Consider the following 24,123-nt stretch of genomic DNA (forward strand, 5'->3'; position numbering starts at 1 on the left):
CCCCTAAGCCCGCCCCCATGAAAGCCCCGCCTCCAGCCCCGCCCCCAGTCCTGCCAGGCCTCTCCCCTGAGGCCCTGCCCTTAAGCCCGCCCCCGGCCCCGCCCCGCGCAGTGCGCAGGCGCGCCCGGCGGCGCAGACCCGCAGTCCCGCAGAGCGGCTGCAGCATCCTGGTGCCCGGCTCCCCCCGCTCCGCCGACCCGCAGCGCGATGGCGAAGCCGCTGACCGACAGCGAGCGGCGCAAGCAGATCAGCGTGCGCGGCCTGGCGGGGCTGGGCGACGTGGCGGAGGTGCGCAAGAGCTTCAACCGGCACCTGCACTTCACGCTGGTCAAGGACCGCAACGTGGCCACGCCCCGCGACTACTTCTTCGCGCTGGCGCACACGGTGCGCGACCACCTGGTGGGCCGCTGGATCCGCACGCAGCAGCACTACTACGAGCGCGACCCCAAGGTGAGCGCGGCCCGGCGGCCCGGCGGGCGCAGCCGGCCTGGGGGCGGCGGACCTGCCTGCCCCGCCGGCGGGCCGGGGAGCCCGCAGAGCCCCGGGCCGGCGCCCGGCGCCTTCCGTGAGGGCCCCCTCCCCACCCTTTTGTTTTTCTGCGGCAGCGAGTGGGAGGAAAGGGTCCTGGAGCCAGGCCTGGTGCTTTATGGGCCGCAGGGGGTGAGATCAGCAGTCTGCAGGGCGCTGCGGGGCTGGTTTTGGCGAAGGTGGTTAGGAAAAAGCCAACTTTGTGATGCCTGCTTAGAGCAGGAGGCCGCCGGCGCCAGAGTTGGAGCCTCGGAGAAAGCTCATCCTGGGCTCCACGCCTTCCTGGAGAAATGTGCTTTGCTTAAAGTTCACGGAGATTGTTTTAGGAGTTCTAACTTTTTATATTAAGAGAAAAATCTTGAGCCGGGCATGGTGGCGCACGCTTGTAATCCCAGCATTCGGGAGGCTGAGACAGGAGGATCCGGGTTCGAGGACAGCCGCAACTACTTAGTGAGGCCCTCCGCAACTTAGTGAAGACTCTACAAATAGGGCAGGGGGTGTGGCTCGGAGGTCGAATGCCCCTGGGTTCCATCCCCCGACCCGCAAAAAAGGAAAAAATTTTGCAGTAGAAAAATACAAAAGACATTAATGAAGATCATGACCACATTTAAAAACGTAGGTACCTGTCCTTGCAGATCTTTTTCTATCCCTGAGTAACATTTGCATTAAAAAAGTTGCACAAACAACTCTGGCTTTTCTGTTTCGTTCATAAACATTTGTAACTTTTTCACTCATAAACAGCTTTCCAAATGAATGCGGCTCCAGGTTTCCCCTGGTGGGTAATCTAGGCCAGCTCCTAGGGCCAGTTAGTTCCATGTCCCTGACCACGGAGATTTTGTCTTTCCTGTACTATGGTGGGAGGGACTGTCAAGGGAAAAGACACTAGCAGGCTTGAGGCCAGTTTGCAAATTTGATTTGTGGTAGACTTCTGGGCACTGGGCATTGTAGAGCACCTCTGCAGGACATTAAGATATGCTTAACGATTGCAGCCCTACATGGTGGTGCACATCTGGAGTCCCAGCCACTGAGGCAGAGGCAGGCGTACTGCAAGTTCAGCCCAGAGCACTGTAGACCTTACTCAAGGTAAAAAATGAAAAAGGTGCTGGGCATGGTGATGCACTCCTGTAATCCCAGTACTCTGTAGGCTGAGACAGGAAGATCATAGGTTCAAGGACAGCCTCAGCAAATAGTGAGAGTCTTATCAACCTAGTGCAACCCTGTTTCAAAATAAAAATAAAACAGGGCTGAGGTTGTAGCTCAGAGGCAGAATGCCTCCAGGTTCAATTTCCAGTACAAACAATAATAAAAGAAAAGAAAGAGGGGCTGGGTGTGTAGCTTGTGGTAGTGTGTACATGGGCTCAATCACCAGTACTTGGAAAAAGCTGCTGAGAGATTGACGTGTTTTCCAAATTCAGAGACTCATGGGGTACTTTTTTTTTTTTTTCTAAAATAAAAGATGGGGAGGACCTGTTAGGATGCCAAGTGGACCTCTTCATACTTAGTATGCAAGACAGCTTCGAAAGAACTAGCGGCTAATAGCTAAAACAGGTTATTACAACCAGGGCTTGGGACAGCTGCCAGGGAAGCTGGCCAAGATGTGGTTCCCCAGAATTCCCTGCCTGTGAGGAGCCTCGGGCCCAGCAGCGTTTGTCCACACGGTGGCCTGCGCTGATATTCGGAAGCATGCCCGAGGAGCCCAGCCCTACTTTCAACTTCATTTATACGTTTTATGCATAGTAACATCCTCAGAGAGGCCACCACAGGCCCAGTGGTTGGGGTAAGGACCTTCATGAACAGAATGAGTCCCTTCAACAGGGCACGTGTCCTGATCCTTGGTGACAGGTCTGTGGCAGCAGGTGGAAATCTCTCTCTCTCTCTCTCTCTCTCTCTCTCTCTCTTTCTTTCTTTTTTTTTTTTTTGGTACTGGGGGTGGAACCCAGAGGCTTTCTACCTCCGGGCTATACTCCCCGACCTATTTTATATTTTATTTGGAAACAGGGTCTCACTAAGTTGCTGAGAGCCTCACTAAGTAGCTGAGGCTGGCTTCGAACCTCTGTGATCCTCCTGTCTCGGCCTCCCAGGAGCTGGGATTACAAGTGGGCGCCACCATGCCCGACTCGAAAATCTTTCTCTTGAAGAAACCACACAGCTGGGCACGGCGTACTTGTAATCCCAATACTTGGGAAACTGAGCCAGGAGAATCACAGGTTCAGTGCCAACCTGGGCAACCTAGTGAGACCCTATCTAAAAAAACAAAAAAAAAATTAAAGAATAAAATTTAGCCAGATGTGCTGGCTCACACTTGTAATCCCAGCATATGGGAGGCTGAGACAGGAGGATCACAGGTTCAGTGCCAGCCTGGGTAACCTAGTGAGACCCTATCTCAAAAAAAAAAAGATTTAAAGAATAAAATTTAGCCAGGTGCAATAGCACACACTTGTAATCCCAGCATTTGGGAGGCTGAGACAGGAGGATCACGATTCGCAGACAGCCTCGGCTGCTTAAGTGAGGCCCTTTGCAACTCAGTGAGACCCTGTTTCAAAATAAAAATTTAAAAATAGGGCTGGGGTGTAACTCAATGGTGGAATGCCCTTCAGTTCCAACCGAAGTACTGGGGGTTGAGCCCAACCACAAGCTACACCCCCAGCCCCTCTTTCTTTTCTTCTTCTTTTTTTTTTTTTTTTTTTTTTTTTGGTACTGGGAATTGAACCTGGAGGCATTCTGCCTTTGAGCTGCCTTCTTGTTGTTGCTTTGAAAACAACAACAAATAGGTGGAAAGTTGGAGTTGGGTGCTAATTACTGATGAAATCAGCTCAAGCCTCCCTTCTGGCAGAAGCTTCATGTTTCGAGGTAATGGCCCAGAAGCCCCTCAGAGACTCAGAGGGACCCCACTCCTTAAAACCTGCAGAGCCAGGCCCAAGCCCAGGTCCTCAGAGCCTGGACTGGCATGTTTCAGACTGTGGTGTGACACGTGTAATACAACAATGCTTTTGTTTCTTATTATTGTCTTTTAAAAAATTATGTAGCTGGGCATGGTGGCTCACGCTTGTAACCCCAACATTTGGGAGGCTGAGACAGGAAGATCGCAGTTCGCAGACAGCCTCAGTGAGGTCCTTCGCAACTCACTGAGACCCTGTTTCAAATCAAAGAATAATAAAATAGGACTGGGGGGGTGTAGCTTGGAGATAGAAGAATGTCCCTGTGTTCCATCCCTGGTACTGCAAAAAAAAAAAAAAAAAAAATTATGTGCTGGTGCTGGGTGTGGTGGCTCACACTTGTTATCCCCGCGCTTGGGAGGCTCAGACAGGAGGATCGTGCAGGTTCGAAGCCAGCCTCAGCTACTTAGTGAGACTGTCAGCTACTTAGTGAGACCCTGTTTCCAAATAAAATATAAAATAGGTCTGGGAGTATAGCCTGGAGGTAGAAATCCCCTGGGTTCCACCCCCAGTACCACACACACACACACACACACACAAAATGTGCTGGGCGTGGTGACACATGCCTGTAAACCTAGTACTTGGGAGGCTAAAACAGAAGGTTGCAAGTTCGAACCCAGTCTCAGCAACCTAGACAGACTCTCAGCAACCTAGCAAGACCCTGTTTCAAAAACAAAAGAAAAAAAAGCTGGGGATATAGCTTAGAGGTAGTACACCCCTGGATCCAACCCTGCCCCCCCACATCATGCTAGTGCTTATGGTTACTGGAAGAAAAGTTTTATGGTTAGTGTAAGGAAAATTAGAAAACAGAGACAAGCCACGTATCTGATCACCTAGTGATAATATTGTGAACGCTGTAAATAGCTTGCATTTTAGATCTGTCTTCTGTATTGGTAGGAATTTGTGTTCATTATGTAAAGTAGTATAATGCTGAATCTATTTTTATCATTTGCCTATTTTTGCTGAACCCAGAGGCACGCTCTCACTAAATCTTCAGCACTTTTATTTTTCATTTTGAGACAGGTCTCCTTAAGTTACCCAGGCTGGCCTAGACTTGCTACCGTCCTGCCTCAGTCGCTGGGATTGCAGACATTTGCCACTGCTCCGGGTACAGCCCTTTGTTTTCAGAACTAATAGAAACTTGAAATGGCCAGAGGAAGCTTTTCCAGGCAACCTGCCTGGCAAGTCAGCAAGAGGTCTGTGCTTGGCAAGAGGCAGTGGTTATTTGTAGACATCTCATGGATTCCCTGGGACTTGGGAAGGGGCGTGGTGAGATGTGGCCCAAACTGCCAGGTGGGGACCCCACTCAACCCAGGGACTGGAAGGGTCGCACGTGGGTCTGGTCTGCACCCCTTTTACAAAAACAAATTTTCTTTCGTGGTATTGAGGCCTGAACCTGGGCCTTGTGCACACTAGACAAGGGTCCAGCTCCGAGCTCGCTCCCAGCTCCCAGACCCCTTAGTTCTGGCCTGGTGAGGTTAGTCCGCACCCAAGGGGTTCGGGTGGACTCAACCTTTCTTGGCCTCAGTTTATATGTTTTTAAAATGTGAGGAAAAACCGGGTGTGGTGGTGCACGCTTGTAATCCTTGCAGTTGGGAGGCTGAGACAGAAGATCGCACAGGTTCGAAGCCAGCCTCGGCTACCGAGTGAGGCTCTCAGCAACTTAGTGAGACCCTGTTTCCAAATAAAATAGAAAATAGGTCTGGGAGTATAGCCTGGAGGTAGAAAAGTCCCTGGGTTCCACCCCCCAGTACCACAGAAAAAAAAGTGAGCGGAAGCTCTGGGCGTGGTGGTGCACCTCCAAGTGCACCCCAGTACTTGGGAGGCTGAGGCAGGAGGTGCACAGGTTTGCGGCCGTATCAGCAACTTAGTAAAGTGAGACTCTTAAAAAAAAAAATAGGCTGGGCATGTAGCTCAGAAGTAGAACGTCCATGGGTTCAATCCCCTGCACAAAAGAAAGAGGGGGAGGGAGGGAGGAGGCTGGGATGTAGCTCCGTGGAAAAGCACTTGCCTTGTCTACCCCAGGCCCTGGGTTTGATGCTAGTGCTGAGGAAGGAGGAGGAAAACCTCTTGCAGGGCAAGGCACTGCAGGCCTGTAGTCCCTGCCACGTGGGAGGCTGAGGTGGAGGATTGGAAGTCTGAGGTCAGCCCGTGCATTTAGTGGGATTCTGTCCCAAGTAAAAAGTAAAAAGGGCTGGGGATGTAGCTAAGTGATAGTGTCCCTAGGTTCAATTCCTAGAACCACCAAAAACAAATAAGAGCACAGTTGAGCCTGGTCATCTACTTCTGAGATGTCTTATCTTCCTGAAATGTGAGGGTTTTACATTCGCTTACACAGTGTATCCATTTTATGCTGATATTCCAGCCCCGCCCAGAACTTGAGGATGCTTAAGCAAGGTGTAATGCAAAAGGTTCACATGAATAGAAGGCTTCAGAGCCCGCGCAGGGACTTGGAAGGGAAGGGAGATAGATTAAATTCCAGGGCGAGACAAAATGCAGACCCTAACTTCTGGCCCCTACAGAAGACAGACGGGGGATTAGGGGCCAATACTGGCGCTGATGCGCTGCTGGGCCTCGCGGGACTCTGGCAGAGCTGTCCCGCGGGGCGTGGACCGGTCATTTTCTGTGGTTCTCTCCTTAGGTGGCCTGAGTGTCCTGGTAGATAATGGAAAAGCAGCTCCTCGGGGCCCAAACCTTCAGTGTGATGATCACAGGATGTGATTAATCTGGTCTGGTTGGGAGGCAGAGCAGCTCCGCAGCCCTGGGCCTCTGCCCCACTTGTGGCCTTTGCTTTAAAGAGTCCAGTCCTGGTGGGAGCTCTGCTGGGCCCCTCCTGACCTGCCCAGCTCTTCCAGCTGTCACGGTGACCTTGAGCCAGGCAGGCCAGCAGATAGCTCTGAGCTATTTTCTCTGGCCTGAAGCTGATTGTGGTGGCTGTGGCGTGTTGCAGATCACCCTGCTGGCTGTCCAAGTGGGAAGCCAGTTTTCCACGCCTACCCAGCACCCTGACTGCCCTTGAAGACAGTCTGCCCTCTGCTTACACGCTGGATGGCTAGCTCTGTGTGTCAGCTTGGCCCAGAGGTTAGCATTACTCTGGATGTTCCTGTGAAGGTGTTTTTGATGTGACCAACACTTAACTCAGTGGGTTTTTTTTTTTTTTTAAGTTTTAATTGAGCTGGGCATAGTGGCGCATGCTTGTAGTCCCAGTGCTTGGGAGGCTGAGACAGGAGGATCATGCAGGTTTGAAGCCGGCCTCAGCTACTTAGTGAGGCCCTCAGCAACTTAATGAGACCCTGTTTCCAAATAAAATGGAAAATAGGTCTGAGAGTATAGCCTAGAGGTAGAAAGCCCCTGGGTTCCATCCCCAGTATCACATACACACACAAAAACAGGCTGCAGGTATAGCTCAAAGATAGAATGCCCCTGGGTTCAACTCCCCAGTACCATGTACACACACACACACACACACACACACACACACACACACATCAGCTGGGCATGGTTGAAAACACTTTCCAGCTACTTGGAAAACTGAGGCAAGAGGACCACTTGAGAGTTTAAGGCCAGCCTGGTCAGCATAGTGAGACCCTGTCTCAAAAACCCCACAAAAGGACTGGGATGTAGCTCAGTGGCAAAGCACTTGCCTGGCAAGTGTACCGCCCTGGGTTCGATCCCCAGTTCAAAACAAAAAAAGACAACCACAAAAGAGCTGGGCATGGTGGCATACCCTAGTAATACCCGCGCTTGGGAGGCGGAGACAGGAGGATAGTGCAGGTTCGAAGCCAGCCTCACTGGCTTTAAGAGACCCTGTTTCCAAATAAAAATATAAAATGGGTCTGGGAGTGTAGCCCGGAGGTGGAGGGGTTTCATCCCTAGTACCACCCAAAAAATAAAAAGCCAGAAAAAGGAAACTCATGACACTCTAAGACATGAAGCAGTTAATAGGAAACAGTGGGCACAGTGCCCATTCCTGTAATGTCAGGTGTTTGGGAGGCTGAAGCAGGAGGACCAAGGGTTGGAGGCCATCCCGGGGAACTTAGCAAGAACTTCTGCTGGATTTACCTAATAGGCAAGGTCGCAGCCAGTGCAGCCCTTGCGGCCATCCTCCACCTGCTGCACAGGGGAGGCTCGTGCTGCCATTCTGCGGGGAGAAACGGGCCTCGTGTATACAGCAGTCCCTCCAATCTGCACTTTTTCTTCCCACAGTCTCAGGTACCCGAGGTGAGCAGCAGTCTGAAAGTAGTCAATGAAAAATCCTGAAGCCGGGTGTGGTGGCACACGCTTGTAATCCCAGCATTTGGGAAGCTGCGACAGGAGGATCGTGGTTTGCAGACAGCCTCAGCTACTTAGGCCCTCTGCAACTCAGTGAGACCCTGTTTCAAAATAAAGAATAAAAAACAGGGCAGGGGGTATAGCTTGGAGGTCAAATGCTGGGTTCCATCCCCAGACCCACAAAAAAAAAATCCTAGAAATGGCTGGGCGTGGTGGCGCACACTTGTAATTTCAGCATTCAGGAGGCTGAAACAGGAGGATCACGGTTCACAGATAGCCTTCAGTGGGACCCTGTTTCAAAAATAAAGAATAAAAAATAGGGCTGAGAGTGTAGCTCAGAAGTAGAATGCCCCTGGATTCCGTTCCCAGTACCTAAAAAAAAAAAAAAAAAAAAAAAATCCTGGAAATGGACTGGCCTAAGTTTTAAGAGGCAGCCTGCTGCTCTGCTGGGACTCCAGCCGGCCCGTGGCCGTGGTGCGTACCTCCATCACAGTGACCATGGCGGAGCCCAGCACTGCGTTCCAGGAGCTCACATTTGACTTGGCAGTGATCCGTACAGAAGAGAAGTGAACTGGGGTCAGTCAGGGCAGGAGAGACAGGAGGAACAAGGCTTCTTCTAAGAAATTAGACCAGGACTGCCCTACACTGAGCCCAGCCTTTTATTTTATTTGAAACGGCCTTGTTGAGTTGCGTAGGTTGCCCTCAAGCTTGCGATCATCCTGCCTCGGCTCCCTGAGCTACTGGGGCCACTCCACTGAGCCTACTGGGAGTTCTTCACTTAAGAACTGAGAAACTTTAATGTGGGGACTTCTGAGATGCAGAGTATGAAAAGATGTGTTTGAGAGTGGCTATATATATCTTTTTCTTTTTTTTTGCAGTACTGGGGATGGAATCCAGGGCCATTCAACCTCCGAGCTACACCCCCTGCCCTGTTTTTTATTCTTTATTTTGAAACCGGGTTTCACTGAGTTGCGAAGGGCCTCACTAAGTAGCTGAGGCTGTCCGCGAACCGCGATCCTCTGGTCTCAGCCTCCCGAATGCTGGGATTACACGCCCGGCTGAGAGGCTGTATTAACAGAACTTTCATGACAGGTTTTTCTATTTGGTCTGTCAGTGGTTCTGCCAGCCACCAGAGGTCTTCAGCACGCCCCTTGGATTAGGGGTGGTGTGTATAGGAAACAAGGAACCATCGTGCGTGAGTGCAGCCCACAGTACTTGGGCAGCTGGCTTCTGCCTTCACGTCCCTTAGTAAACAGGGCCCAGGTGGCTTTGCAGGCAGGAAGGTGGCGCTATGGAAACCCTGGAATGCCATCATTTGGTTGAAGAGCAGTGTAAACGAAAGCCGTGCGGTGCTGGGAGTCAGCCGCAGGCAGAGGCTGAGCGCCGCGGTGACAGCAGCTGTGGGGACCTGTCCTCACACTGCAGTGTGTTTCTCGTTTAAAGGATGTTGGAATTTGGATAGTAATTTAGAAGCAACACATCCAATGATTAAAAAGTAGAAACAAGCCGGGCGTGGTGGCGCACGCTTGTGATCCCCGCACTTGTGAGGCTGAGACAGGAGGACTGCGCATGTTCAAAGCCAGCCTCAGCTACTTAGTGAGGCTCTCAGCAACTTAGTGACACCCTGTTTCTAAATACACTATAAAATAGGTCTGGGAGTATAGCCCAGAGGTAGAAAAGCCCTGGGTTCTACCCCCAGTACCCCCCCACACACATACACACTCAAAAAAAGTGGAAACAGGCCCTAAAAAAACAAACTCTGCCTGTAATCCCAGTACTTGGAGGCTGAGGCAGGAGAACCACAGGTTTGAGGCCAGCCTCAGCAACTGAGAGACCCTGGGCAATTTAGCAAGGCCCTGTTTCAAAATGAAATATAGAAAGGCTGGGCTGTGGCTCAGAGGCGCTGCGCACCTGTGTTTAATCTCTAGTGCCCCCAACACATAGTCTGAGCTCTGATTTTTATGCATATCCTCCTAATTTGTAAGTTTTTTGTTTATGGAGTTTCTTACCTTATAGAAAATTGTTTGGTACTGGGGATTGAACCTGGTCCTTTTAATTTATTTTTTATTTTGAAATCCTGAGGCTGGCCTCACACCTGGGCTTCTTACACCGGGCTCTTCCTGCCTCAGCCTCCCAAGCAGTGGAATTGGAGGCACGCACCTCTGCCTGAGCTCCAGGCCTCGCTCCTGGCCACGCCAAAGGCAGCGAGAGATGGTGAAGGTTGGCGGGCGTTGAGAGGGTGCGGGAACTCGAGGGCTCTGGGGTGCAGGCTTCCCTCTGCCTCCTCTGTGTTAGGTCCTGGGCAGAGACATGCCAGGCAGGCTGGACACTGACCGCTGCCCCACTGGGTCCCATCAGTATTCCAGGGCACCACTCACAAACCAGTCTGTTCTACGGACAAAACAGCTTTGCCCAGGCCACTGTATGAATTTCCCCCAAAACTGGATTCTTGCCGGGCATGGTGGCACACGCCTATAATCCCAGTACGTGGGAGGCAGAGACAGGAGGATCGCAGGTTCGCAGCCAGCCTCAGCAACTTAGCAAGACGCTCAGAAACTTAGTGAGTCTCTGTTTCAAAAAAAAAAAAAAATAGGACTTGAGGTGTGGCTCAGAGGTAGAATGCCCCTGGGTTCCATCCCCTGTACCACACACACACACACACACACACACACACACACACACACACAAATAAAATAGGGCTGGGGGTGTAGCTCAGAGGTGTTTACTTGGGTTCAGTCCCTAGCACCACACACATGCACACACCCCAGACTTCTGCCTAGTTGGAATGGACACTTTCATCCAGCCGCCCAGCATCTGTCAGTGGCTCTGATGGCCGAGGACGACTTGTGCGTCCAGATCTGTGTTCTTGGAGACAGGCTCTTGTTGCCCAGGCTGGCCTTGAACTTCTAGGCTCCAGTGACCTGCCTTTGTCTCCCCAGGAGAACTACAGGCATGCATCATCCACGTGGCTATATCAGATATTTGAAAACGTTTTCCACCTTGTAGGTTTGTTTAATCCCATGTTAGACAAAACAACCTGCCTGGGGACACACAGCTGGCAGGAGGCCAGCCTGGGTCTGCCCGGTCCAGGACCTCGCTCCCAGCCAGGGGCTGACCTGCGCCCCACACTTGGGGAGGTTAGTGTGTTCGTCTGCGGCCTCTGGGGGCAGGGAGAGACCCCGCTGGTGAGTGGCGTCCTGAGCAGATGCTCCATGGCTGCCGGAGCCGCAGCCTCCGGGCAGGTGGAGGATGAGAGGTCCAAGTCTTTCCTCTGCCCTTCAGCGCATTTACTACCTCTCCCTGGAGTTCTACATGGGCCGCACACTGCAGAACACCATGGTGAACCTGGGCCTCCAGAATGCCTGTGACGAAGCCATTTATCAGGTATGTGCTCCTGCCTCCCCTCCCGTGACTGACCTCCTGTGGCTGGCCTCCCCTCCTGTGGCCGGCCTCCCCTCCTGTGACTGACCTCCTGTGGCTGGCCTCCCCTCCCATGGCCAGTCTCCCCTCCCATGACTGACCTCCTGTGGCCGGCCTCCCCACCCCATACCCGGCTTTCCCTCTCAAGGCTGACCTCCCATGGCCGGCCTCCCACCCCATACCCAGCCTCCCCTCCCTTGACTGACCTCCTGTGGCCAGCCTCCCCACCCCAGGACCCGGCCTCCCCTCCCGTGGCTGGTCTCCCCTCCCGTGACCAGCCTCCCGCAGCTGGCCTCCCCTCTCGAGGCTGACCTCCCGTGGCTAGCCTCCCTTCCCATGGTCGGCCTCCCGTTGCATTGAGGTTTAACCCGTTCTCCCACAGAGTGAAAAATACTGTTAAGATTCCCACCACCCCACCAGGTGTGGTGCTGCACATCTGTAATCCCAGTACTTGGGAGGCTGAGACAGGAGGATCGCAGGTTCTCAGCCAGCCTCAGCTGCTTGTGAGGAGTGGCTGAGAGGCCCTTCGTAATTTAGTGAGATCCTGTTTCAAAATAAAGAATGAAATAGAACTGGGGATATAGCTCAGAGGTAGAATACCCCTGGGTTCCATCCCCGGACAAGAAAAAAAAAAAAGAAAGAAGATTCCCACCACCTGGGAGCACGTCCTGCCGTACTGGAGGAGTACAGGTTGGTGGCCCATGCTCCTCTTCCTCAAGAGGAGACAGTAAAATTGACAGGGAAGACATTAGAAGGAGTGCAAAGGCGGGGCTGAGCCGTGATGCTAAGGTGGAGACGTTTCTAGACTCCGTGGCACAGCCCACTCCCACCCCAGGGTCAGGTTTAGAAGGTGGTACAGTGGTTGGCGTTGCCTATTCCTAGTTACTCTATTAAACTGCTAACCTGCCTCTAAGGTAATCACTGAAGATTGGGCCCAGGGCCGATCGACCTCTGCCTCAGCCTTTTTTGTTCTCTGTTTAGAAATAGGGTCTCACTGAGTTGCTGAAGCTGGTCTTGAACCTGCGGTCCTTCTGTTTCAGCCGCCAGGTGCTGGGATTACAGGCGTGTGTCACCATGCCCTACTTAAAAACTGCCTTTTTTTTTTTGTAGTAGGGATTGAACCCCAAGGCATTCTACTTCTGAGCTACACACCTAACCCTTTTAAATGTTTTGTTTAGATTTTGAAACAGTCTCACTGAGTTGCTAAGAATCTTAAATTACTAAATCTGGCATCAAACCTGTGATCCTCCTGTCTCAGCTCCCAAGTACTGCGATTGCAGGTGCGCGCCACCACACCAGCTGGGGTGTTTCCTTTAATGTCCAAAATAGGCGATTTCAGAGGCAGGAAGTAAAGTGATTCTTTTCAGTGTAATGAGTTCAGGAATTAGTGGTGATGGTTGCATAACTTTTTGTATACTTTAAAAGAATTTTGCAGCCGCACGTGGTAGTGCACACTTGTAATCCCAGCATTTTGGAGGCTGAGACAGGAGGATCACAGGTTTGCAGCCAGCCTCAGCTATTTAGTGAGGTATTTGCAACTCCGTGAGACCCTGTTTTAAAATAAAGAATAAAAATAGGGCTGGGGGTATAACTCGGTTGTAGAATGCCCTTGGGTTCCATCCCCAGTACCATAAAAAAAAAAAAAAAGAATTTTGCTAGACCTGGTAGTATTAACCTGTAATCCCAGTACCTGGGAGGCTGCGACAGGAGGATCCCAGGTTTAAATCCAGCGGCAGCAACTTAGCAAGGCTGTTTCAAAATAGGAAATAAGAAAGGGCTGGGGGGTCTAGCTCAGATGTACCAAATCCCCAGTATTCAGTCTCCAGTACCAAAGGGGAAAGAAATGTTACTTGTGTTTTTAATTTGCAGTTGGGGTTGGATTTGGAAGAACTAGAAGAAATTGAAGAGGATGCCGGCCTTGGCAACGGGGGCCTGGGGCGGCTGGCAGGTAACACATCTGTCCGGGACAAGGTTTCTAACCCTCTGTCTGAGGATCCCGCAGCCAGGCAAAGGTCATTGGCTCCTGCCACTGATCTGTCAGGGCTGGTTGGCTTCCAGCAGGGTGCTGGGAGAATGCGTTCTTCAGGTCAAAATCTTTTCTGCTCCTTGAGGAAAAAGGAAACCGTACATTCTCTCTCATGCAAGGGGCACTTTGTAATGATCGTGAAGACCAAGCTTGCCTGCATTGGGTGAGCTGACACCAGGAAAGTCCTGGGTCCCGAGGCCGGCACCTGGGTGCAGGCAGAGGGACGGCGCGGGGCTGTGCCTGTGGTCCTGCTCACGGGAGCCGCCGCGGCCTCAGAGGGAATGGGTGGCTCTGGGGGCGCTGTGTCGGGACCATTCCACACTGCTGCTGCTTTCTGCCTGTTTTTGGATTGTTTGGTGGTACTGGGGATGAACCCAGGGGCATGCTGCCTCTGAGCTGCACCCCTCCCTCTTACTTTTGTGTTGCTTGGACCTTTGTTTTATCTGCCTGTGTTCCATGTGGCGGCGCCCTCCCTTCCTTCCTCTTCTGCTGGGTACAGGTCCTGGGCCTTACGTACACATGCTGGCAAGGCCTCTGCCGCTGGCTGTACCCACCTCCTTTTAAATCCAGAAGCTTACTAAGTTCGCCTTCCGTGTCTTTAGCCAAAATGCTAGGTTTGGTTTGTCTTTGAAGAAGCTGTGGTTGGACACGGGCTCAGTTTGGAGACATGCTGCCTCCTGGAGGCCCTGGGGCCCTAGGCGCGTGGTGTCTGAGCGCTGTGGGCCGCCACGTGCCCTCTGCCAGGCCCATCCCTGTGCTTGCACGCGGGGCAGTGTGTGGTGTGTTAGAGTGTGCAGCATTGCACACTGGGCCCAGCGTGGGAGAGCCACTGCAGGAGGCTTCTTTGGGAGCTGCTGCTGTGTGTGGTCTCTGCGGGCTCTGTGCCTCCTGCCTGCATGTGCACACACCGCAGTTGGTGTTTCCTTGGCCCGGCCCCAGGGTTGCAGACCAGGGGTTCCAGCGGGTCTGGGGTGGTCTGTGACCATGAGCGCGTGTTTTCAGCCTGTTTCCTGGACTCCATGGCCACGCTGGGCCTGGCGGCATACGGCTACGGGATCCGCTATGAGTTCGGGATCTTTAACCAGAAGATCGTCGATGGCTGGCAGGTGGGTGGCTCTGGGCTCTTCACTGGCTCAAGGTCTCAGTCCCATGGAAGTCAGCGGGTGGTTTCTGCTCAGCGGTCTGTGTCCTCCGCTCCGGGGAGGCTGCAGCCCGCTTGTGGCAAAGTGCAGCCGCAGCAGCCGGCCGTGCCCTCCCGTGTTGCCAGCTCTGTGGCCTGGTGAGGTTGCACCTGGCCAGGGAAGTCGGCTGGGGCAGGACACAGGCACACGCAGGGGACCCTCGTCTGGGTCCCCTGCGAGGCCACTGCAGCTGAGGGTTGGGTGCTCTGGCTGCTTGCTGGCTTTTCGGGGGTTCCCAAATGCAGTGCACAGGGTTGGTTTGTGTCCGCCCTCTGGGATGCCGACTTCGAGTAGTTAGAAAAGCAGTTGGGTAGGTGGTTTCTGCTGCAGTGTGTGAGGGCAGGCTCTCTAGCACAGTGGCCTTGGGGCCAGCCCCACCATGCACAGGCATCAAAGCGCAGCCAGGTGAGCTGCCCAGGATGTTGGCGAGGGGCACCTGTTCCCAAAGGTGTGGTCTCACGAGCCTTGGCTGTTTTGACAGTCTTGCTAAGTTGCTGAGGCTGGCCTCAAATTTATGATCCTCCTGACTCAGCTGCCTGTGTAGCTGGGATGTAGGCGTGTTCCATCATGCCCTACACAGATCAGCTTTTAGTATACTCGGCTTGTTCATCACTCCCAGTGTGCACCTCTAGAACATTCCATCACCCTGGAAGGGATCCTCCGCTTATTTACACTCACGCCTGGGGCCAGGCAGTCCTACTCAGCCTTCGTGGCTCTGCCTGGACTGAACAGTAAATGGTTCTGATACTGGACTGAACAGTAACTGGACTGGTTTCCAGTAAATGGAACCGTGTGCTACAGGGTCTTCACGCCCAGCCCCTGTCAGTGCCTCAAGGTCCATCCTGTTTTAGCACAGGCAGGTCCTCCTTCAGGTAATTCTTTTTTTTTTTTTTTCTTTTTGGAGGTCTGGGGATGGAACCCAGAGGCATTTGACCTCCGAGCTACACCCACTGCCTGTGGAATTTTTTATTCTTTATTTTGAAACAGGGTCTCACTGAGTTGCAGAGGGCTTCACTAAGTAGCTGAGGCTGTCCGCGAACCACAATCCTCCGGTCTCAGCTTCCCGAATGCTGGGATTACAAGCGTGCCGACTCAGGTAATTCTTAATGTCTGTATTTTGTTTTGTTTTGTTTTGTTTTCCTTGTTGTTTTTTGGTAATGGAGATTGGACTCAGGAGCATTCTACCCCTGAGCTACACCTCCAGCCCTTTACTGCTATTATTTCTTTCTTTCTTTTTTTTGTTTCTACTGAGTTGCTGAGGCTGGCCTCAAACCTGTGGTCTTCCTTTCTCAGTTTCCCAAGCATTGGGATCATAGGTATGTAACATGATGTTTGCCTTTATGTCTTTTTATTGTCGAAATTATTTTTTTCTCTTTTCTTGTTACAGTACTAGGGACTGAACCACCATTGGCATTCTACCTCTGAGCTACATTTGCACTCACCAAACTCTATTTTTTATTCTTTATTTTTTAAACTGAATTTTTTTTTAAGTACTGGGGATGGAACCTAGGGGCATTTTACCTCTGAGCTACACCCCTAGCCCTATTTTTTATTCTTTATTTTAAAACAGGGTCTCACTGAGTTGCAAAGGGCCTCACTAAGCAGCTGAGGCTGGCCTTGAACCGTGATCCTCCTGTCTTGTAATCCCTGTTGGCATTACAAGCGTGCGCCCCATGCCCCACTTGAAACTGTATTTCACTGAGGTGCAGAGGGCCTCACTAATTAGCTGAGGTTTCCCGTGAACCTGCAAGTCTCCTGTCTCAGCCTCCCAGGTACTGGGATTACAGGTGTGCAGCACCACGCCAGCTGGATGTCTGCATTTTATAAGAGTTTATTACTTTAGCAGTGCCAAGTGCTGGTGTGTGGGCTCGCTGACCTGGCTGGAGTCTTGGCTGGCCACGGTCCTGGTCGCCCAGTGCTGGGCTCTGAGAGCTTGGGGGCCTGGCCCAGCAGCCACCGTCTCTCCCCGCCGCCCCTCCAGGTGGAAGAGGCTGATGACTGGCTGCGCTACGGCAACCCTTGGGAGAAGGCTCGGCCCGAGTACATGCTGCCTGTGCACTTCTACGGCAGAGTGGAGCACACCCCCGAGGGCGTCAAGTGGCTGGACACACAGGTACCCAGACTGGTGCCCTGGGGGGACAGGCTGCAGCTGAGTGTGTGGGGCCAGCTGGTCATCACTCCAGCCTTGGGGGCTGCTGCTCCCTGGAGGACGTAAGGCCATGCCAGGGTTGTTTTTTTTTTTTTTTTTTTTGGTGGTACTGGGGTTCCTGGAAGCCCTTCACTACACTCCCAGACCTATTTTTTACATTTTTATTTGGAAACAGGATCTCCTAAACCAGCGCGCGTGGCTGGCTTTGAACCTGTGCCATCCTCCTGTTTCTGCCTCCCAAGCGTGGGGATTACAAGCGTGCGCCACCACGCCCGGCAATGCCATGCCAGGGTTTTTACTGCTGCATATATGTTTTCACACTTGGGTGCAGGCCCTGCACACTTGCTGTCTCTGAGCTGCACTGAGATTGTGCTAAGTTTCTGAGGCTGGCCTTGGTCCTGTCTCAGCCTCCCAAGTACTGGATCATAGGTGTGCGCCCCCGCCCCCTGCAGTGCTGTGGCATCTTGGGGGTGATGCTGAGGATGGTGAGCTGGGCCGTGGTTGGCACTCTAAGGTGGCCCCCACTCAGGAGGCCGCTTGGCACCTGGGTGACGTGAGTGAGGCCATGGTGCGTGCTGGGACAGGTGCGCGCGTCTGGCAGAGGGGAGCGGGTCAGTGGTGGGGAGCGAGGAGGGCTCCTCCAGGGGCGGCTGAGCCCACGGCCCTGAGCGCGTCTTCCCTTCGGCCAGGTGGTGCTGGCCATGCCCTACGACACGCCGGTGCCTGGCTACAAGAACAACGCTGTCAACACCATGAGGCTGTGGTCCGCCAAGGCGCCCAACGACTTCAAGCTGCAGGACTGTACGTCTCGCCTGGCCCCGCCGCCTTCCCCAAATGCTCTTGCCCTCACTGCTCTGTCCCTCCGTGAACGCTCTGCAGGAAGCCTGCAAAGCCTCTGGGGTCTCTGGAGTGTGCACTTGGTGTGTCCGAATCCCTGGAAAGTCCCTTGAGCTGAAGGCAGAGTGACCGCCACTTGTGGCCATTCAGACACTTGTCCCAGGAAGAGTGAGCAGAGCCGAGAATGTGCAGGGGGCACAGGGCACGGGCTGTGCGTGCTGCTCAGAGGCAGGGGTGAGGTAGCGTGACAGCAGCCTTCCGGGGCCTCCTGCTTGGACTGCGTTTCTGTGACCAGGAAGCTGCCGAGCAGCTGGGGTGCTGGCCCTTAACAAGGCCCTGCGGCCCCGGGCAGCGCACACTGACCCAGGCACTGTCTCTCCTCAGTCAACGTGGGGGACTACGTGCAGGCCGTCCTGGACAGGAACTTGGCGGAGAACATCTCTAGGGTCCTGTATCCTAATGACAATGTGAGTAGCCATCCTGCACGACCACTAGTGGACGGGGCCTCTCGGGTGCAGACACGTGAGCCGGAGGCCAGACCTGTGGAGGGCTATGGCTGACCTGAGCTGGTCTTGGGAGGGGAGGCCACGGGTGCAGCAGCAGCATTCCCGTCTCGCATTCGTGCTGGTGGGGCGGCTCTGGGAATGGCGGGACGCGGCTGTCCTCGGTGGAGTCCAGCAGGTGCTCACAGGCCTCGCCCCACCACTCCCTCCTGTCTCCCCAAAAGAACGCCCTTATCTACACTCCCCCTGAACACACGCTCAGACCAGGCCAGGGCAGAGGCCACCGACTCCTCAGGAGAGGGGTGCTGTGTGTGGCCTGACTCAGTGTCAGGTGCTAAGTGGCAGTCACTCCTGAATTCTGAGGCCACCTAAATTTAGGATCTAGTGGCTGGTGACTTTGTCACCGTTACCAGTTAAGAGTTCTTGAGGGGACATAGCTCAGTAGTAGAATCTTTTTTTTTTTTTTTCTGGTCCTGGGGTTCCTGGAAGCCCTTCTACCTCCGGGCTACACTCCCAGACACCTGTTTTTTATATTTTTATTTGGAAACAGGGTCTCTTAAGCCAGTGAGGCTGGCTTCGAACGTGCACGATCCTCCTGTCTCGGCCTCCCAAGTGCGGGGATTACAAGTGTGCGCCACCACGCTTGGCAGTAGAATACTTTTTTAGCATGAACAGGCCCTAGGTTTTATCCCTAACACCAAAAAAAAAAAGTCATTGAAATTTGCCTATCATGCACCTAAAATGAAAGTGTGAACTTTTGATTTTATCAAAGTGATCTGTGTGTATAGCACCAAAGCTATCGGTGCTGAATGGCTTGTGACAAAATTCTATCACTAGGCCGGCGTGGTGGCGCATGCTTGTAATCCCAGCATTTGGGAGGCGGAGGATCGCGGTTCATAGACAGCCTCAGCTACTTAGGCCCTTCACAATTCAGTGAGACCCTCTTTCAAAAAATAAAAATACTAAAAAATAGGAGTGAGGGGGTAGCTCAGAGGCACAATGCTCCTGGGTTCCATTCCCAGTACCGCAAAAAAAAAAAAAAAAAAAAATTTCCCCAGCCAGGCCTGGTGTGGCAAGCCCGTCATCCCCATACTTGGGAGGCTGACACAGGAGAAGCACAGGTTGGAGGCCAGCCTCGGCACCACATCTGTGTGACCTGTGCTGCCTGCCCTTGGTGCCCTGCCCTCCCTGTGGGAAGGGGCGCTGGTAGCCACACGGGAGCCTTCGCCTGTGCCCTTGGCTGGCTGTGGTGGGGACAGGAACGGTGCCAGGATTGGGGTGTGCGGGCCCAGCCTGTCGCCTGCAGCCGCACCCTCTGCTGGCAGTTCTTCGAGGGAAAGGAGCTCCGGCTAAAGCAGGAGTACTTCGTGGTGGCCGCCACCCTCCAGGACATCATCCGCCGCTTTAAGTCATCCAAGTTCGGCTGCCGGGACCCAGTGAGGACCTGTTTTGAGACCTTCCCAGACAAGGTTGGTGAATGAGGGCGGAGTTCAGAGCCAGACGTGGTGGGAAGTTCTTGGGTGTGGTGGCTCTTCCTCATCCTGGGAGGGCCGGGAGGGATGGCAGTGACCCCTCATCTCGCCCTCTAGCTGTTCTGGTCAGACTGCGCCCAGGCCCCACCTCTCAGGACCAGGCCGCGCTGGGCCACGTTAGGTGAGGAGGGAAGGGCAACATAAAAGGCTCTCGTGACAAAGTCGTCATTTTAAAACACTGTCGCATCCCAGGTGAAGGGAAATCCCCAAGGAGGCAGGCACCGGCTGCAGCCTGTCCCACAGGTGGCCTGGGCGCCCGCCCCTGCCCCAAGCACACCGCCGGCGAGGTGCAGCCGGCAGCACACCCGGCAGTGTCCTCCACCTCTGTCCCTGAGGCCTCTCTGGTGCTGGGTAGATGCCTTCAACCCAGCTGGACGCTGACCACTGTGGTCACGTGGGTGATGGGGCGTCTGACCAGCTACCTTGTGTGGACCATAGGTGGCCATTCAGCTGAACGATACCCACCCGGCCCTGTCCATTCCCGAGCTCATGCGGATCCTGGTGGACGTGGAGAAGGTGGACTGGGACAAGGTGAGTGTGAGGAGAGGGGTGCTGTCCTCCCAGGCCAGGCCTTGGGGTGACAGTGTCCTCCAGAGGGCGGGACACAGGACCGATGTCTCGGGCCAGGGCGGGAGCACCCATAGCAGCGGCATCCTTGGCTGGCTGTGGCCACACACAGCTAAGCAGGTCCTGAGAAGCGGGGTCCCTTACCCTGACACCAGGAGGTCTGGGGACAGCACCCCAGAGTGCCAGAGCTGGGGAGAGGGGCGTGGCTCCAGGTGGACATTCTGTATGACAGGGAGAGGGTGCTGGGGACAGAAGAACTCTTGACACTTTACGGTTTCTGTTATGTGTTTTCTTAAAGTTTGGCAAAAAAAAAAAACTTGAAAGTGTTAAATTTTAAAAAAAATGTAAAGCCGGACATAGTGGTGCACGCTTATAATCCCAGCATTCGGGAGGCTGAGACAGGAGGATCTTGATTAGCAGCCAGCCTCAGTTACTTAGTGAGGCCCTCCGCAACTCAATGAGACCCTGTTTCAAAATAAAGAATAGAAAGTCGGGCGTGGTGGCGCACACTTGTAATCCCTGCACTTGGGAGGCTGAGACAGGAGGATCGCACAGGTTCGAAGCCAGCCTCAGCTACTTAGTGAGGCTCTCAGCAACTTAGTGAGACCCTGTTTCCAAATAAAATATAAAAAATAAAGGTCTGGGAGTATAGCCTGGAGGTAGAAAGCCTCTGGGTTCCACCCCCAGTACCACCAAAATAAAGAATAGAAAATAGGGCAGGGGGTGTAGTTTGGATAGAATGGCCCTGGGTTCCATCCCCATTACTGCGTTAAAAAAAAAAAAGTAAGCCAGGTGTGGTGGCGTACACCTGTAATCCCAGTACTTGGAAGGGTGAGATAGAAGGGCCAGAGGACAGCCTCGTCAACATAGCAAGATTCTCAGTAACTTAGAGAGACTCTGTTTTAAAACAAAAAATAAAACTGGCTAGAGGTGTAGCTCAGAAGTAGAATGCCCTTGGGTTCAATCCCCAGTACATCCCCTCCCACAAATGTATGTACGTATGTATGTATGTATGTATTTATTTGTGTGGTACTAGAGATTGAACCCAGGGGCATTCTACCTCCAAGCTACACCCCCAGTCCTATTTTTATTCTTTGTTTTGAAACAGGGTCTCACTGAGTTGCAGAGAGCCTCACTAAATAGCTGAGGCAGGCTAAGAACCACAATCCTCTTCTCTCAGCCTCCTGAATGCTGAGATTACAAGCGTGCACCACCATGCCTGGCTTTTTTTTTTTTTTAATTTTTATTTTGAGTCAGGATTTTACTAGGTCGATGAGAGTCTCAATAGTTGCCGAGACTGTCCTCCAACCTATGACCCTCCTGTCTCAGCCTCCTGGGATCACAGAGGCGTGCCACCATGCCGAGGTGTAAGTTCTCCTATTTGGGGATTTGTTCTCTGACTTTGGTTCTAGATTGTTATGGCAGGATTTTCTTAATCAAACTTTAAACCATCATATAAAACGATAAGACAAGCTGAGCATGGTGATGTATGCCTGTAATCCTAGTACATTGGTATATGGGAGGCTAAGACAGGAGGGTCACAGATTCATTGATAGTGCTCAGTAACTTAGTTTTAAAACAAAATAATAAAAAGGACGAGGGGGGTGTATCCTAGAGGTACAATGCCTCTGGGTTCCAAGATCCCCAGTACCACAAAAGAAAAAACAAAATAAAATAAACTGTAAAAGAAATCTCAGTACTCAGTAATCTCAGTACTTTGGAATGTGGAGACTGGAGGATCGCAGGTTCAAGGACAGCATGTGGTAACTTAGCAAGACCCTGTTTTACAGTAAAAAATTTAAAAAGGGTTAGGGTAGAGCTCAGTGGTAGAATGCCCAGTACCCCCCCACCCACACACAACAGTGGCTTTCTTACTGTTTGGTAGACACCGGAGCCTTCTCTGGTCTTGGTCTGGGGTATGTGCCTCCCTGTGAAGCTCTGGCCAGCAGGTTCAGGATGGTGTAGAGAGCGTTCCATGCTGTGCTGTCAGGTCAGGTCAGTGGAGATGAGTGAAAACTGCCTAGCTGTCGGGTAGTTCTCAGATAAAAAGGGGATTTCCCAAAGGAAAATTAAAAGGAGATTCCCAGGGCATGGGCCAGTGTATTCGTCCATGAGTGTGTTCACGTGGGGGTCAGGCTGTAGACCTTACCGGGTCGTGTCAGCCAAGCAAGGAGCCCAGTGAACTGCAGACGGGAGGCCCAGGCCAGCCACCTATGGTAAGACCAGCTCAGGCCAGCCACGTGTGGTAGGGCCGGCTCCAGCTGCTGCCCGTGACCTGGACCGCCCCCTCCCCGCATCTGCTTCTCTACCAAACACTCTTCCCAATGGCAGGCCTGGGAGATCACCAAGAAGACTTGTGCCTACACCAACCACACGGTGCTGCCTGAGGCCTTGGAGCGTTGGCCCGTCTCCATGTTCGAGAAGCTGCTGCCGCGGCACCTGGACATTATCTATGCCATCAACCAGCGGCACCTGGATGTGAGCACGGGCGGGCCCGGCAGGGGCGTGCTGCATCCTTGGGGACTGGAGACCATCACCTGCGCTGTCGGGGGATCACAGATTCGAGTCATTTAAGCACCTCCCCGCTCCCAAGCAGGATGTAGCCTGTGTTTTCCTGGCTGATGGCGCATCCTGGGGTCCTGGGTGGTTGTGCGTTTGTGGGGTGCTGGATGGAGCCCGGGCCTCGCCTGCCCTCGGCAGCGCTGTGCTGCTGAGCCACGCCCAGCTGGGTCCTGTTACCTGGAGAGTGTCCGGGTGACAGGAGCACTGTACCATCTTCATCCTTTTGAGTTGGACGACACATCTCCCACAGCTGTGTCTGTCCTCAGCACGGCCCTCGGGTCCCGGCTGGGTCGGGGTCTTTGCTGAGGTGCCGTCAGGACCCTGGGAGGCACACCCAGGCTGGTGCCTGCTGGCTGGGGGGACGAGGATGCAGCGGCCCTGGCCTCCATTCCCATGTGGCTCGCGGCCTCCGTTGGGGCGGGGCTCTGGCCCCACCCATGCCTCTCTGGTCTGCTTTAGCACGTGGCCGCCCTGTTCCCTGGGGATGTGGACCGCCTGAGGAGGATGTCTGTGATCGAGGAAGGGGACTGCAAGCGGATCAACATGGCCCACCTGTGTGTCATCGGTTCTCACGCCGTGAACGGCGTAGCGAGGATCCACTCAGAAATCGTGAAGCATTCCGTGTGAGTGTGTGGGCCCGGCCGGCTTCCCTTCCGACTGCGGCCACAGCCCAGGTGCCCCCCGCCCTGTGCCGCTCACCTGTGGGACGAGGAGCCTCCGGGCACCTGCCTTTAAAGTCCTCAGCAGTCCCCGCCCGAGCGGCAGGTGATGCACAGAGGCCTCTCTTTACCAGCCGCCCCTCCTGGGCTCCCTGTCTTCTTGGGTGGTCTGGGGCTCAGAGCTGCCGGTCCATCTGTTGCTGGCCAAGGGCTGCTGCCCCCAGCCTGGGCCGGTGTCCGGGCCTAGTCGGGCTGGCAGGCCTGCCAGCCCAGGCACTTCTCCCATTCTGTCGCCAGGTGTGCGTTAGGCACATGCTGAGTGCTGTGGCCAACGGCCCAGGGTGCAAGGGCCTCCGCTTGTCGGCCAGCATGAAGGGCCTGCTGCGTCCCTGGGCTGGGCCCCGGGCTCTGTGTGTTAGTCCCCACAGCCAGCTGTGCGCTGGGTGTTTTCCTCAACCACAGAGGAGGAAACTGTCCAGTTTCTCAACCACGCCAGCATCGTGACCCTGTTTTCCCCACGCCCTCTGTGGAGAATCCGGGATCCGAGGCCATGTGGCTGGCACGCGTGTGGCGCTCCTGCTCCCTTTGCCTCAGCGTGAGGCCGCCAGGCTGCGCCATGGCCCGTGGCTTCCTGAAAAGGACTTGTGTCTTCTTGCTCACTTGGCTCAAAGACACATTTGTCGAGAGTCCCCATGTTTGTGTGTGTAGCTTTAAGGACTTCTATGAGCTGGAGCCAGAAAAGTTCCAGAATAAGACAAACGGTATCACGCCCCGACGGTGGCTGCTGCTGTGTAACCCAGGGCTGGCGGACATCATCGTGGAGGTGAGCACTCTCACCCGTCCTCAGGCGCCCCAGGGCTGGCGGACATCATCATGGGGGTGAGCAGCAGCCATCCCATGTCTTGAGGGGCCCCAGGGCCGAGACCACGAGGTCCTGGGTGTGGCCAGTCC

General features: G+C 53.7%; 1 protein-coding gene across 1 annotated transcript in view; it reads left to right on the forward strand.

The window, feature by feature from the left end:
* Positions 1-207: 207 nt before the first annotated feature.
* The window catches only part of PYGB (glycogen phosphorylase B), a gene marked incomplete at both ends in the record, with an annotated part of 36,463 nt that continues 12,547 nt past the window's right edge, over positions 208-24,123 (forward strand). Inside the window, 12 exons of the mRNA XM_080716177.1 lie at positions 208-450; positions 11,019-11,120; positions 13,026-13,104; positions 14,185-14,288; positions 16,345-16,476; positions 17,202-17,313; positions 17,734-17,816; positions 19,178-19,321; positions 19,823-19,915; positions 22,283-22,429; positions 22,973-23,136; positions 23,881-23,995. Of these exons, the coding sequence (XP_080572303.1) occupies positions 208-450; positions 11,019-11,120; positions 13,026-13,104; positions 14,185-14,288; positions 16,345-16,476; positions 17,202-17,313; positions 17,734-17,816; positions 19,178-19,321; positions 19,823-19,915; positions 22,283-22,429; positions 22,973-23,136; positions 23,881-23,995 (1,518 nt within the window). The remainder of the gene's footprint in view (positions 451-11,018; positions 11,121-13,025; positions 13,105-14,184; positions 14,289-16,344; positions 16,477-17,201; positions 17,314-17,733; positions 17,817-19,177; positions 19,322-19,822; positions 19,916-22,282; positions 22,430-22,972; positions 23,137-23,880; positions 23,996-24,123) is intronic.

This window comes from Muscardinus avellanarius, assembly GCF_963383645.1.
Source record: "Muscardinus avellanarius genome assembly, chromosome: 19".
Classification (NCBI taxonomy): domain Eukaryota; kingdom Metazoa; phylum Chordata; class Mammalia; order Rodentia; family Gliridae; genus Muscardinus; species Muscardinus avellanarius.